The 16658-nt window shown below is 42.8% G+C and overlaps 1 protein-coding gene across 4 annotated transcripts in view; it reads left to right on the top strand.

Annotated features, from left to right (window-relative positions):
• IQCH (IQ motif containing H) overlaps positions 1 to 16658 on the top strand; it is a 79733-nt gene that overhangs the window by 23493 nt on the left and 39582 nt on the right. For 3 of the 4 annotated variants that reach the window (XM_080981653.1, XM_080981651.1, XM_080981654.1), the window contains exons 11-13: positions 4690 to 4773; positions 9464 to 9639; positions 13607 to 13879. In XM_080981653.1, coding sequence (XP_080837779.1) covers positions 4690 to 4773; positions 9464 to 9639; positions 13607 to 13879 — 533 coding nt within the window. The remainder of the gene's footprint in view (positions 1 to 4689; positions 4774 to 9463; positions 9640 to 13606; positions 13880 to 16658) is intronic. The other variant, XM_080981652.1, reaches the window with a different exon arrangement.

Below are 16658 nucleotides of genomic sequence, written 5' to 3'. Positions count from 1 at the left end.
TTTGCTAATGTTTCACCTTGGGCAGCAGGCTAAACTTGCATTTCACAATATTTGTAGATAAAGCTAAAGCAAATATATTTGTTCCTTTGCTGCTTTTGTGTGCAAGCCTTGTTACTGGCAACTTTGTCTCTGAAAGAGTCAGTCACTTTAAGACTAGAAATGAAAGTGCAAAAAATCAAAGCACACCATGTGCCCTTCCTTGATCACGGTGTATCTTGTGAATGTTATGCTTTGATTCTTGAGCATCAAGGAACAGTATTGTTGAGGAACAGCCATCATTCTAACATTAATAGTTTGCCTGCGTTTAAGAGACACTTGTTGAGAGTGCAAGATGGGGAGACAATGCATTTTCTGTAACCAGCCTGCTATAATGATGCTTTCTCTTTAAAAACAGCTGGTATTAAAAATGGTGTGCATATAGTTTTTGACTTATGTAAACCTTTGGAATTGGAAAAATGAAATGACATTTTGATTAGTTGGGTATGTGGTTCATTTTTCTCTGTTCATATTCAGCTTATCTTGATGGCAATACAGTCAAAATGCCTTGTAAATTTTCAGTGCAATTTTGGGAAAACGAAATCACTCCATCAACAACAATTTATTCATTTATTGACCATAATATTTAACAAGCAAAGGATAGGTCAAAGGGGGGAAATGTAGTAATCAGTTTCAAAAATAATTTGAATTATCAAGCATTAATAGTCTAGTATTAATAACAATATTTAAGAATTTAGCTAATAACAAATGATTTTTTTCCTTTGAAATGTCATCTTAGTGGCCCATTTCATTTGCAGTAATACTGAAGGGCAATAACATAGGTTGCATTCATTGTGAGAGAATTTTTGTGTTTTTAGAATAATTCTTCCACTTGGACGTTTTATTTTCAAATGAATGACAGATCCCCTCCCTGCACTACATAATATTTAATATTTAAATCTACGGCTGTGCTTAATCTACTGTCTTGTCCAGTTCCCTTCCATTATCTGTCGTAACCTCTAGGAAATCTCCCGATTACACAGAGGACTGTTCTATGAACACATTAGGCAAATGCCGTAGTGGGATGCAGGTCTTCAATAAAAAACATTCCATCCTGTTTCCTAAATTAACATGTGAATTAAAAAAATTAATACTACTTTTGAAATTGCAATAAGGCGTTCCGGCCATGATTTATGGGTTATGATGGTGCAGAAAGGGGTTCTCGCCAAGTCAAATGCTGGGCTATTGTGGTGTTACATCCTAATAAAATAAACAGTTCTGCTCCGCAGCACAGCTCTGGTGAAGCTGCATATAATGTATGATTATGGAAGCATTCCCTTCTCCCCTTAACCCCACTAACCCATCTTAAACCTCCTTTAGCTGTTGAATGGGAGTTTTTGTTTCTGACTACTGCTCAGTTTTCCTACACGTGTGCAGAGCAGTGAGCGTCACAAAGGCAGTTCCTCAGTACAAGGCGCCCTGCTTGGCAGTTCCTAGAAGGCTGTGATCTTACTGTGATACCAGTGGATTTTCAGAATAAAACCTCGTGGGCTGAATGTGGCTGCCTGGAGAAAATCTGCCTTTTAGACCCAAGTCCACCAGCATCCTTGAGCAGATCACAGTTTCCTGTTGTATAGAATTTTTTTACCTCTGTGGTAGTTAAGATGGCAGGCGGCTGGATTCTCACCAGTGGTGCTGTGCTTTTCAGTGTGCCCATCCTCCCCATAAGCAAGTAAAAAAGTGGGGAATGGGCAGGAGATTTGGACCCTCTAGTAATATTCATGAGCTCCACAGAGAGCTTCTGAAGATTTACTGCTCAATTTCCGCTCATAATTCTCCTTTGGAAATGTGTAGTCTTCGTGCACATTGCAGCAACATTGCTATCTCTACTATATGCTCATAACATGGGGCTGCTCAGTCGGTACGAGCATGAGGCTTTTAATTCCAGGGTCATGGGTTCAAGTGCCAGGTTGGGCAAAAGATTCCTGCATTTCAGGGGTTGGACTAGATGACCCCTGTGACCTCTCCCAACTCTGTGATTCTACACTTCTATGTTTTTGTGCTAAGGCAGCCTTTGCCTGCCTGATGCCCTCCATATATTTTAGACTGCAACTGGGATTAATGGGAGTTGTAGTTCAAAGAAAATGGAGGGCACCAGGCCTATGAAGGCTGTGCTAAAATTTGCCACCCATCCACCAATGCTTCCTTTAAGGTACCAGAGGCTTCTCACTATTAGAATCAGGTAGGTGTGTGCTGTGGGAAGGTCAGGCTGTACCTCATATCTCCTGGTTTAGGGATTCCTGGTCGTGACACCAGGATAATGTCACAAACAGTGCACATGGCACTATTATTAAGGACATGCACCCTGATAGCTTATTCAGACCAGCTCGGAGTGTTAGTCTCAAAGCAGATTTCTGTTTTTCTTGTCAAGCTTTGGCAGATTTTGCTTTTTCACTCAGGATCTAATAATTAATCATCATGTTGGGGAACAGAAGGAACTTCCCCTTAGGGGAAACTGCTGTGCTACCTTTCACCTTCCATTGTGGCTCATAGTTTGGTTTGCTCACGTGAGCATCCGGCAAGGATTTGCTAAACTTTCTCCTCGCTCTGCTACCATCTTGTTGCACCTTTGGTTATTCCTTCAGATCGTCCAGGTCATCTGAGATGATAACTCAGATTGCTAACTTAAGTGCCCTTATTTCGGTATACGCTTCCATTTCCCCAGCCAGACTCCCACACCCCAAGAAATATGTTTAGGAACACAGTATTGTGGGTTATGATATGGAGGATACTAATCCAGTTAAGGAGATTGGTTGCTTAAGGTTACTTTCTGATAGCTTCTTCTGTTAACACAAATGATAACTAAATAGAACTTCAGTTGTAGCATATGTCATACACCTTTACATAGTCTTTACCTGATGTTAGATATGAACGACAAAGAAAAGCTTTTGTTTTCATATTCTGCATGTAAACTTTCCAAAAGCTCTGTTTACTCTTGGAAGCATGAAGCTGTGCCACATAGCATTCATATATATGCTTGTATAATGATTTTTTTCAGTGCTTAAGTTTTGACTTTTCACCCACCCAACACAGACAAACACAAAGATGCGTGTCTAGAATGTCTACTACTGCTGCTTTTCCAAAATGTAGAGCATTGAGGACAATTTTTCCATGTTGTAGCATTTTTTCCCAGGAATTTTGGCCCCGTTTTTGAAGATTCTTGGTACATTAGTCATATGGAAAAGGCATTGCTTTAATCTTGTTAGCAAACCATTCAAGAACCCACATCAAGCCTGTGTTTGTTAAGCAGCACTTGCTATTGATTTCATGACAGCTCTTTCTTTTGCCAATTGATCTTTTTTGTTTGTTTACATTAGGACAGTTTTTAGGCAGGCTAACATTGAATTAGCTAAGTTTAAAGTTGTAAATTGGACATACTAACAGTTGATGCATCCTATGTACTCATTTTCAGTCCTATAACAAAGAAAAGGTTTGCCATCCCCTAAGCAGTGTGTTCTGGGTAACACCACACAAGTTTTACTTTAAAAACGGGTAGCAGAAGTCCTTAGTGGAGTGGATGAAAAGTGTTCCAGATGCCACAGCTATTATAAACTAAATATGCATTTAATGAGAGAGAGTGTGTGCGAAACTGCAAAAAAGAAAAAAACAACTTATAAAGGAAAATGTCTCAAGTTGCTCTCTCAAAAAAGAGCCTTGCTTTTATGAGTTATTTATCTCATACATTTTTAAAATAAAAATACATATGGATGCACTTTGGTCTGCTGAATGAATTTTATGTAGATTTAACGTCACAGTCTCCTTTTAACATGGTTCTATTTGTGTGTGGTATTATCCAAAAATAATGCAAATAATCTAGTGTTGTTCATTGTCTTCTGTTACGCAAAACCTTAGTTCATGGCTTGCTTTTGGAGAAGTGATAGTAAACAAGACAATTAAAAATCTTAAATTAGGAATGCTATGTTTGAACCTGGGGATGCCTCATTTCTCCTGCTTCTGAACAGTATTGCAGAGAGATGTGGATATTTTAGGCACTTAGAGATTCTTTAAAAGGCTGTAGATTAGGTTTCCACTAAAGGGGGAGGGAAATCTAGGCTCCTGCCCAGTTTAATGGAAGTATAATTTGATGTAATTCACAGGAAAGAATTTTGACTGCCATATTCAGAAGGAATCCAAGACACAGTTTTATCACATTTCAGTTGGATTCAAAGCCCAGTGCAAGTTTGTGATTTTGAGTGTGCACAGTAATGTTTTCCATACTTTCTTATTTATTATTTGGATTGTGTAGCTTCATCATGGTGGTTTGAGGTCTTTTTAGGCAAAAAATGTCTTATTTGAAGACTTTTCTGATGATTGCAGTACATAGTTGGACAACTTTTATACCAAATATCAACTTCATATGTGGACAGGCTTTGTTCTAAGCAGTGAAGCTGCTACGAAACCTTGACATCAAAATTTCCTAGGTGAGACAAAGAACACAGCCATCCAAGTGTACAATCCTAGGTTTAAATTTGGGGCTGTAGCCAACTAAGTTTTATACAGAGTAGGCCAGTTGAAATTAGTGGACCCAAGTTAGGCATGTACATTAATTTCAATGGATCTACTCTGAGTATGACTAGCATTGGATACAGCCCCACGTGTGGAGATCATTGCAAGTGCAATTTGCAGATAATGTGTTGTTGTGGCTTCTTTCAGGGTATGCACATTCTGTTCGAGAGGCGACTCCTGATTTCACTATTTATCAGGGGACACAGTTTGGAAGACTCTGTGAAATACGAGGTACAGACATGCTCCTACTTGTCATACATCCTTCATGTTTCCCAAAAGAAAAAAGACGCATTTCAGTTGAATACGTGTTTTCAAGCCAATGCAGGCAACCATTTGTTGCCACCAAAGACATATTATTCATTGTAGTCACTCATGGACCACTTCCCATCAAGGATCCCAAAGCAGTTTATGGGATACAATTCCAACTCTAAAGTCACCATTATGGGAATAGATTTAAGAGTAACCATTTTACGATGGTTTTGGTTCTTCCTTGAAAGCTGATTCCAGACAGGGGTGTTGAGGCAATACTATTTGGCACCTTGGCCTTTGGCTTATGGCAGGAATGGGCATGGCACTCACAAAGGCCTCCATTGGTGCCCTGAGGAAAGGACTCCCAAATCTGAGCTTTTGTGTTATTTTATAAAAAGTATCTAGTCCTCCTAGAAATAAGGCTATGAAGCAAAATGTGCTGGTACCCTTCCATGTGATTTCTGTGAAATGAGCCAGCCTGGCTTTTCCTACCTGTCAGAACTGAATGAAGTCAGACCTGTGATTGATAAGTGATTTGTTTGGGTACGCAGCAATAGGAATCCCTGGGGTTCTAAAAAAGCACTTCCACCCTCCCCTTTACTGCACTTTCGCTCCTTCAGTCTTATTTTCTAGTAGCTTTTGGAATCCCCACCATTTGCCGTTCCTTTCCCCCCATCAACCAGGACACATCTTTCCTGTTGTGGGTTTGTCTGAGATGAGGTACTCCCTAGAAGTTGTTTTCTGCATTTACTATTTCACAATAAGTGCAGGTGGATGTTAAATAATCCCCTCCCGAAATGGCAAATGCAAAATGTGAAAACTTTTCAAAGAGGCTTAGGTATGTCTCCTCTTGGGCAGGAGTTGATGTTCAGGCACTCATTAAGAATTCACTGGAAAGTTAACATGCAGTACAGTGGTATACGTCACAATTTCAAAAGTGTTTGCATTTAATGACGCTTGCTCCCTGCTAAGTGGGTGCAGAATAGCAGCTTAGGCTAAGATTGGAATTGAGGGGAACAGTTCTTTTGTGCCTTTAACAGGTATATTTCCACAATCAGGACCAGAGACCGTGGCTTACTTCCCATAGTAAACACAAGGTTGCCGCTGGAGGGGCAGGGAGCAGCAATGGCTGTACTCCATCTAATTTTGTATTGTATCATCCCCCCAATGTTGTGTTATATACCATGCCCCATGGCAGCTGTTTTGTGACTGATGCCGTTAGCACTCTCAAGATCCCAAATATGCCCCCGGTCTGAAAAAGATTGGCAACTTGTGCCTTTGCTGTGTCTGGGTTGGATTACTACTATGTAAATAGAACCGCGTCTGAGGAATCTTTAGGTGCTTAAGTTGGTCCTGAAAGCCGCCACCTAGCCATGGGATCACATTACACCAATCCTGCAATTTGCTTCCAGACACAATTCAAAGCATTACCCTTTGGCATATTACCCCGCTTCCATGGGAGTGGCCACCAAGACCACATAACACCGGTCTTGAAAGACCTACATTGGCTCCCAGTATGTTTCCGAGCACAATTCAAAGTGTTGGTGCTGGCCTTTAAAGCCCTAAACAGCCTCGGTCCAGCATACATGAAGGAGCATCTCAACCCCCATCTTTCTACCTGGACACTGAGTTCCAGAGCCGAGGGCCTTCTGGTGGTTCCCTCTCTGTGAGAAGCCAAGTTACAGGGAACCAGGCAGAGGACCTTCTCGGTAGTGGCACCCACCCCGTGGAATGCCCTCCCACCAGATGTCAAGGAGAACAACAACTACCAGACTTTTAGAAGACATCTGAAGGCAGCCCTGTTTAGGGAAGCTTTTAATGTTTGATGGATTACTGTATTTTAATATTTTGTTGGAAGCCGCCCAGAGTGGCTGGGGAAGCCCAGCCAGATGGGCAGGATATAAATAATAAAGTATTATTATTATTATTATTATCATCAGCATGCATGTTCCCTAAGATAAGAAGGAGTGTCCCTTCTAGGGTTATTGACTATGCCCAGACTATGAAACTCATAAAGTGTGGTTAGCTCCATTCCTTTCTTTTTTTTGCTAGTCATTCAAGACCTTTTTATTCTGGCAGACTTTTGTTGTATGTGGCTGATAATTATTTGTATGTCTTAGTTTTAATTGCTGATCCTGTTGCTTTTTTATTGTTTTATAAAATTGTAATTTTTAAATGTTCTCAGCGGTGGTTGTGCACCAGAAGGGTGGGGTAGAAATGTTTTAATAAGTACATTTTCCAAAAAAGTCAAATGTGGGTGCTCAGCATTATGCGGAATTGGAGCTATAAATAATTTCACAACAAGGTTTTCCTTTGAAGGGTTGCAAGGAGGTGATCCCTTATTTAAAGTATTCAAAAGGAAATATAAGTGAACAGGAGACAACAAGGGACATGAACTAAACTGGGGAGGGTCCCCTGTGTGGCAGCCCTTCCTTAAGCAAAGGAACAAAGAATATTAATTTGTCAATGGGCAAGTTTTCTGGCTCCCCAGAATGACATACTTTACATGATTCATTTATATTTCAGCATCATTATTATTTCATAAATGCCATTTAGTGAATTTTGCACAAAAATGTATTAGTTCTGAAAATTTACAGGAGTCTAAAATAATCACTTAATTGCCTTTATATATTATGAAGGCACTAATGTTGTTTTGTCCTCAGTGCGGTTCTTTTATGTGGTAGTGTTTATTTTAGGAAAGATTTGTTACTTCTGAATGAATGGGAAAGTTGCAGGCACCATGTCACACTACCACTTGGAAGGCTTGCGGCTCCTTCTATTAAAAACCTCCTTCCCCCTCTTAGTTTATTGCATCTGTCTCCCACCTTTCCCCAAGGAGCTGCCTGGGAGATATTAAAAGACTACTTTCTCGAATTCCCACTTGGGTTACATGTGTATTTGGGCTGTCCCTCCAAAATGGATCTGCACCTGGGCAAAGGATAGCTTCAAATCAGCAACACAGCAGTCCACAGCATGCAGGAAATATCAGGATGTGAAATGGAGACTGGAGTAATTGGAGGGAAGGGAATGTGATTATTTCAGTTATATGCCCTTGGGACTTACGCTACAGTAAGAGACCCTTAGATTTTGCCAAAAGCTTCACAGAAAACATTTTGAGGAGGATCTAAAGGAAGTGAGAAGTAACATCACCAAGGCATATTAGGAAGCATTTCCCAATATCCATGGCAGCAGAGGAGGAAGGGTGGGGCCATTCCAGGGTACAGGTGGAAGCTGGAGCTGGGGGAGTAAAGGTCACAGGCAGGGATTTAGAGACCTATGAGAGCAGAGAGAAGGGAAGGCCATGAACACTGTTCTAAGCCATGAACTGAAGGCTGGTGGTGACAGCAGTGGGAAACAAATAAAAATTCAAGGCAAAGGAGGCAGTATTTCTAGCACACAGTAGCTAGATTGGAGGAGTGTTTTGTGACTCACCTCTGGGAAAGATTTTCTTGGGTTCTTCGTGAGTGGAGAGAACACGAAAACTCAGGAGGCAAATTGGGGAAGGTGTTTTTTGGTCATATGCCTCCCTCTCCCAACAGTGTGATACCTTTTCAATGTCAAAGTGTGTACAGACACTAACTATTTATTCACACATTTCCACTGTGAAATCCTGTTTGGCTTTAACATAATACAGCAGGAACATAAGAAGAGACCTGCTGGATCAGGCTAAATATCCCTCTAGGCCAGCCTTTCTCGACCTGTGGGTCCCCAGATGTTGTTGAACTACAACTCCCATCACCCGTAGCTAGCAAGGCCAGAGCTCAGGGATGATGGGAGTTGTAGTCCAACAACATTTGGGGACCCACAGGTTGAGAAATGCTGCTCTAGGCCATCTAGATGTCCATGGGAAGCTTGCAAACAGAACCTGACAGCAAAAACATTCTCCCACTTGTGGTTCCCAGCATCTGGTATTCAGAGATATACTACCTCTGACAATGGAAGCAGACAGCATAGCCATCCTAGTGAGTAGCCACTGATAGCCTTATCCTCCATTAATTTGTCTAATCCCCTTTTAATGTCAGGTGTGTCTCCCTGGGGAGAGCATTCCGCTGTCAGGGAACCACCACTGAAAAGGCTGTTATTGTGTTGCCACCTGCTAGCCTCAGAAGGGGCATACAAAAAAGAGCCTCAGATGATGACTGCAAGGTCTAAGTAGGTTCATATGGTGAGTGGCTGTCCCTAAAGTACTGTGTCTTGCACATCATATTGTGTTGTACATTTGACCAAACACACTTCAAGACTTCCTTGTTACAAGATTGTGAGTTCCTTCCACCATTGGTCTGGGCAGTGCTTCTTCTGCAACCTTCTCAAAGCTATAAGCTGAATCTACCTTGGTTTTTAATAGCAGATGTTTTCAAAGCCATGCACAATTTCCATCCATATTAAAACAGGTCATTCAGCTAAGTCTCCCTTGCAACACTTCTGAACTTCTAGCCAACAATCCCACACTTTCTGTTTTGTGGACTTGGTTCTGAAAACTGTCTGGTTTGTTCTACTTTCTTCAGAGAGAGAGGGAAAAAAAAGAGGTTGGAGCAGAGGTGTGTGTGCACACATGTGCAAAGATACAGATATTTGTAAAATAAAGTGGTTATGAAAAGTAATACTGGCAAGCAAAGTTACCTTTCTACCAATAATTAACAGTGAGTCTCCTGTTCATTTGTTTGTCTTTAAGATCCTAATGTGGACGTCATCTACATTTGCCCCTACCCACTGAGCGATGAGATGCTGCACTATTACAATACATTTTTGGGTCTGCAGCCAGCTGTTATATCTGGAAGCCCTAAGGACATTGGTGACCTGCAGGACAGGTTCAAAATCCTCACCCCTGAAGCCATAAACAGCTTCCCTGTGAGTTTGTGTCTTCTAATTACTACAGCTGGGGGGAATGCCGTAAAATTAAATTGGAAATTTTATAACTTGCAACGCTCTGGTAGCCGTCAGTGAAATATTATTGCAAGTTTTAAGAGCTTCACAGATTAAGTGACTAGTTAAGACTGTTGGAAATATCCTGGTTTAGCTTTGCAGGCTGAAAGTTGAGCTGAGCTCAGCCCTTCTCCACTGGTCCCTGCCCAACGCCTGGCCTCATCTAGATCTCTGAACTTAAAGAGATTTATAATGCAATGGAAAACAAAGTACTCAGAATGCCTTCTGCTGCTCAGAGCTTCCTTCTCTGCAGCTGCGCAGACAGTGGGTCCCCTACCTCCCTCCTCTCTAGCTTTTTATTGTGGCAAAATCCAATTTAAGACTCTCTTTTTTCCCCTTGGATCGTTTAATGTCTTTAATTGAGGGGTGTTGGATATCTTGGTTGTTTTGAACCCATCTAGTTGGTTTTAATTCTCTAGAATTCACTCTGAAAGGAAACTGCCACCCCCACCCCATTCTTCTGCCCCTCCAACTACTGTACCTTGCATTGTCGAAGACCTTTTGATAATGCTGCAATGCAGTAAAGCTCATTTATGGCAGGGTGCGTTTGGATGCTCCTTGGATCATCTTGAACTCACCGAGCCTCAGCTGTAAGTTGGTATCTTGGCTATATCATCAACTACAGTCATTTGTCCCTTCCCCGTTTTGTTTGTTTGTTTTTAATATTAAAAAACCCTTTCACTGCAAGATCACTGCTGCTGGGTAATTATTTGTACTATAAAACTATGATGCCGCACCATACGAGAACAGTAATCGCAACATGAAAATTTGTTGGCTCTTAAATTTTGACCTATTATAAACATATTCTTTCAGTTCAGCCAATCCATGCTTTTCATACAGTTAAGTCATTCCCTTAGTTCAGTCCAAACAGCCTCCAGTTTATCAGCCTCAGTCTCGCAAAGCATTTCAGTGCACAGTGACCTTAAGGATGTTACCGACACCAGTGGGCTTCTCACCATCATAAAAGTAGGCAAAAGTCTATGTTCACATGTATATATATTTGGAGGACAAAGGGTGAATGTTGAATACCTTGCACAAGCGGGACGTGGATTCTTTGTAATACAGGCACAGTCCATTGTACTGAAGTTTTAATTGCATATTTCAATCGGGCATACTTAAGGGTGAGAATTGTGGAGGTGGGCAGCAGTCTTCAGCTCCATATATGGAAATACATCATTAGCAGTTAATCTGCTGCACAGAGGCCCACAAAGTAAGAGGTTTGAAAAGCAGATAGACCCAGTTTTCTTTGAAGCTGGGGGTGGGGGGTGGAATCCATAAAACCTAGCAGCTAGTTCTGCATGCCTGAAAGGACTTTGGGCATGGATTTCTCAGACAACAGCCCCTGATGCCACAGGAAAAAGCACTTTGGAAAGTTTGGAAACTTTCAAAGGTGCGTTGTGATATGAGGGCTGATTTTCTAAAGAAAAATGTAAAACAACGACGCAGAAGGTTATAGTATCCAGCTAAGTCACCCACTCAGATCAGCAGACTTATGTCATGCATGACTGTGGCCATGACGGGGATGTTTAGACCAGGGGCGGCAAGGTTTACCTTGCCTGGGCCGGTTCACTCGAGCAGAGATCCCTCTGTGGGCTGGATCGCGAGCACACATGAGTGCGTGTGCCAGCGATTTCCGGCATCTGCGCAGACACAATTTCTGGCATCTGCATCTGCACAGACACGATTTCCAGCATCTGCGCATGTTCAGACGCGATTTCCGGTGCCGCGGAAGTGAGCCCCCGCACCACACTGCGACGGTTTAGTGCAGCATTTGGGGACTTGCCGAGCGGGCTGCTCAGTTCAGGAGTGGCTCGTGGGCTGGTTAAATGAACCCTGTGGGCTGCTTGTGGCCCATGACCCCTGGTTTAGACTTTATGACATTAAGCTCTTCCCAGTGCAGTTCTAAAGTTTAAATGGGTAGGAGTTGGAGATGAGTTTGTGCACAACTTCCATTCATTCCTTCTAAACTCTGAGGGCTGGTCACTCCTCTGAGGAAGACCTCATGGCCATGGCCATTGCATGCACACACACATGCAGACAGGCGGGCAGACACACTCACACTCACGCACGTTCAGGCAGCTGGCAAACACACTCAGTTGGTAGTTGGGAGGGGCAGCATACAGATAGGCAGACACACACATGCTTAGTAGACCAGTGGGGAAAAGCAGGCAGGGAGATGTATGCACACACCTTAATGCAGACAGGTGAACAGCAGACTTTCCAGCATTTTTGCTCCCCATGGCAGCCCTGAGGAAGGAGGCTGTTCTCCTGCCCTTACACTATAATGTGTGGGGATGGTGACAGCAAATCAATTCAAGGCTCTTTCTATGTTGCAAAGGAGCCTCTTCTCTATCAAGTGCAGTGTTATTGCAAGGTCTTAGGGGTTCTGAAAAAGAAAGTTTCGTCTTGTTCTCTGAGCGCTAAGACACACCAATAGGAGAAAGGGTGCCCCTTTGCAGGGCAAATAGAGGCAAAGGTGCCCATTTTTTTGAAGAATTGATAGGGCCCCTACAGCACCATATCAGGAACATGATAGCATCACAGCGGGGGACAACTTCAGACTTTGAAATAATTTTTTAATTCCAAATTATGGGAAACTTAGCCAACAAAAAAGTCTTGGCATGGTGGATCTGGGCTACGGGTTACCCACCCCTGCTCTGAAAGGAAGTTTTAGAAGAGATGAGTCTCTTCTGTGGACAGCGGGATTCCTATATGCTAGATTCATAGATCAAAGTTTTAAAAATCTAGTAAAGTCTTAGGGCTCTTCTCACATTATGTAGAGACAATCTGTGCTTGCCAATTCAGCTCACCATTAAGAGGAAACTGCAGCTCAGCACCGTTCCTTGATAAATATGGTGGCACATACAGACCCCCCCCCACACACACTTGCAAGCGATTGACTCACATGCTTCTATGTATACGCATGGCATCGGAAAATAATTAAGTAATGCAATATTAACATGAAATGGCAGGAGAGAGCTGGGAGGTCCTCGTGGCTCGTGAGGAGAACCTCCCCAGAACCCAAAGTCCAGAAAAAAAAGACTCCAAAATGGCACACGGGAACTCTTGGTGCTGCTGCACTACTCCTCTCAACAGCTGTTGGGTGGGAAGCTGTATTGCAGTGGGCTCCCCTCTAACACACATTTCTGCGCAGGGGCCCAGAATGTAACCCCCCTGCGTAAGTGGGGAGTCTCCTGTATTTGCAAGCACAATATTTGTGCCCTTCACATGTCACATTTTCTTACGTGTACAGCTAAATCTGTAACATGCGAAGCAGCTGTGACTTGTATCTTCCAATGTGTTTCTAAGTAGTTGTCCTCCTTCTGTATTTGACCAGGATTATAATTACAATAAGGACTTTGTGAGGCTAATGAAAAGGTGTTTATCCCACAGAACAGCATGTGATCTGCAGAGGTGTTTTGTAACTTGAGAGTGTTTTGTTCTGAAAGAACCGTTTAAGATGCTGCTCCTCATAAAGTGAAATATTGCCCAGCTGTGGGACTGGGTCGTCTTCATTTTTTTGTATTGATTTCTCCCCCCTGACGCAGTAGAGTCAACCCGTGCCAGAAGTGTTGAGATGAATCACCGTTATCCAAAGGCCGCAAGCCTCTCTTCCAAGTGACAGAAGGAGAATTCCGTGTGGATCAAATAAATACAGATGTGTAGTAATTAGTTCTATTCCCAGCGAGCCCATTTCCGACACACTAAAGATGTGAGCGATTATGGAGCCTCACCCCAACAGCTTTTATCAATTTAAACTGCTACGCTACAGGATAGGTCATAACCCAGCCTGCTATTAATAATGTATTTATTGCACTCAACATTATAAATTAGCTCCGCGGAAGAAAGCGAAGGAGCACCTCTTAACGAGACTAATGTGATCTTCATACAGAACCGCCCCATGTCCCTGGCTACCTTCTTGAAGTACAGCCCCAAGACCATCAAAAGGATCAAGAAGCTGATCCAGGGCACAGACGCCTACATTGTCGGAGGGCTTCTAAGCCAAGATGACCTGGCAGTGGCTGATGAGCTGGATGTGCCCATTTTAGGTCCCACCCCGGAAGTAGCTCAGCTCTACAGTTCCAAGTCAGGAAGCAAAAGGGTGTTTGCAGCTGCTTGTGTGCCAGTACCCCCAGGGCATTATGACATCTACAGCAGGCAGCAGGTAAGACTAGTGGCAGTTTTGGTGACTGGGAGAACCTGGACCATTCAAACATCTGGTTGTCCCCAGTCAAATCTTACTTTGAAGGTGAAGTCTTCACTCACACCAAGGGATCATAAGGACTGAGTCCTGGAAACTGTTTTCAGTGCCAAGGACCAGCCCTAGGATTTATGGGATATTAATGTCTTTGCCAGTGAGCTTTATTTTATTTATTATTCCATTATCTTATCATCTTATCTTACCCTATCCTACCCTATTCATTTATATCCCACCTTTCCTCTTTGGAGCTCAGGGTAGCATAAATGGTTCTCCCCCTCCCTATTTTATTCTCACAGCTGCCATGTGAGGTAGATTATCTATCTATCTATCTATCTATCTGTCTATCTATCTATTTATTACCTGCCCTTCACCGTAAGATTACGCTGAGAAACCCATGGTCACCCATTGAACTTCATGACTGAGTGGAGGTTTGAACCCCTGGTCTCCTAGATCCTAGTTTGACATTTTAACCACTGCACCGCATTGCCTCCTTATGGCTGAATGGAGATTTGAACTCTGGTCTTGCTGGCCCACATCCAACCGTTGATCCATTACAACCTTTGAACCTCTCGCACGACTTCAATGAGACCAGTCTGGTTTGTGAATTAGAGCCTGGCACCTTTTTATTGCTGAACACATTTATTTGGAAGTCCGTTCTTTTGAAATTCACGGGACATTCTTTCAAGTATCTGTGCTTAGGATTGGGGTGGTTGTTGCCAATTGCTAGTGTTTGCATTAGCATCAGTCTGCACAACAGCTCTCAATAAATTTCCTGAACTGTGCCCCAGCTCATACATATGAATAGGGTTGTGCTAACCAATTAAAACATAAGTGCTGGGGGGGGGGGCAGCTCCACGTAACTAACCAGATGTTTGAGGCAATTGCATGTGCAATTCCTCAACCTGCATGTGGGGAAGCTGCTTCAACTGAAACTGCTTCCACCATGCAGCTGCCTCCATATGGTACCATTTTGATCAGTTTCCACAACATAGTTTGCATTTGAGAACTGGGCCTCCAAAGAAAAGGTGCAGCCACTAAGAAGGCTTGCTCGCTCGCAGCCCCCATGTATTGAACCTCCTTCCCATTTTCTAGGGGAGAATTTCCCAGATGCCATGGCCAGGTTGGGCCATGTACAGCCATAGCTGAATTCAGTTATGGTTTGATTCAGGCTCAAACTGAAAGCAGGAGCCTGAAGTGCAGCAGAGAGCTTATGCTCTGTTGAACAGGCAACGCTAGATGAAAAGGATCTGAGCATTTTATGCCAGCCGCCAGGGATACTCCTGCCTGTCAGTCTCGGAGATCAATGTTGCATATTCATCTTCTGTTTATAATTTGATGCATGTCAATTATCCCCAGACTAAAATATTTTCAAGATTTTGCATTGGTGGTGACAAGATTATTGGGTCAGGTCAGGTCTATGGCCCTATCTAGCAGTCAAAGGCAAGACAATGTCTTGGGATGTAGGAATACTCCCAGAATTCACCTGCGTTCACACCAGTTAGCAAAGCCAAGTTAGCAAAGAGCTAAAGACAATGGGAACTCGGTAAATGCATACTGATGGAGCATATGAGTGTTCTGGGGCATCAACCATGATTGCTAAATAATTGCAAGCGAACCATGCATCAGGGATGAAGAACTTGTGGCCCTCCAGCTGTTGATGAACTACAGCTCGTGCCAGCATGGCCAGTGGTCAGGGGCGATGGGAGCCGTAGTCCAACAACCTCTGGTGACCACAGGCTTTCCATCCCTGTTATGCATGAATGCACATTGCACCAGCAAATTACTTGACAAACATGGATCAAATCTGATGCAAGCCATTGTTCTTTAATGTGGGGCCAGTTTGTGTGGCTTCCAAGTCTTGAAACACTCAGGAGTATCAGTAGCTATGAAAATTTATTTCAGCACTCACTCCTAATTTGGTTCATGTAAATGTTCCCTGGACAGTTCTGAACACAGAAAGCTCCTTGGAAACAAGAACACTGCCTCTTTGTGTTGCAATTTGAAAATCACACCCTGTTTTATAGCTTCCAAGGGCAAGAATCAATAGTTCTTTGCTTGTCATTGATATGAATCATTATGATTTTGGGGAGGTTGTGATTACTCTTTGATTCATGAATGCTGCTGGTTTTCAGAAGAGCCATTTTAAACAATGGCTTGTAAATAACGAAAGATAACCAAATCTATTGCATATTCCAGATGGCAGATAGAGCACATCACCAGTGCTCCGAATGAGGCAACAATACCTTTTCTGTACTAAATGTTGCCTTCATCTTAGTGCTGACTTAAGGTATCTGAGATACATATCAAATCTATTTGGCATACACTAAACACACACACACACACACACACACACACACACACAATCTAAGGAAACATAGAGGTGTGAAAAGCAGGACTGATCTGCCCAGAGAGGAGGATGTGTAGGCTCAGGTTGGGGTAGAATGACAGGGCAATAAGGCAGAACCGAAGATGAGCAAACAAGATAGGAAATGAAGCTGGAATTGGCTTGTCAACACATAGAGGGACAAGTACTCAAAGAGGTTGCATTTGCACCCTCATTGGGTGGGACATCGATGGCAGGTGGGGTACAATTTGTACCAGAATTGTAAGAATTCAGTTTTCTTACAGAGAAAACACCTGCACACTGACCATTTCATGGGGTCAGAGATCCTCAGCAGAGTGGCTGCATCCCTTAACCATGCGCTAAATGCAGAAGCAGATGGCAGAAGGTCAACTCGTAGCC

Source organism: Podarcis pityusensis (assembly GCF_964106645.2).
Source record: "Podarcis pityusensis genome assembly, chromosome: 14".
In the NCBI taxonomy this organism is placed as follows: Eukaryota; Metazoa; Chordata; class Lepidosauria; order Squamata; family Lacertidae; genus Podarcis; species Podarcis pityusensis.
Note: the sequence above shows the minus strand (reverse complement) of the source record. Positions and strands in the feature narration are given on the sequence as shown.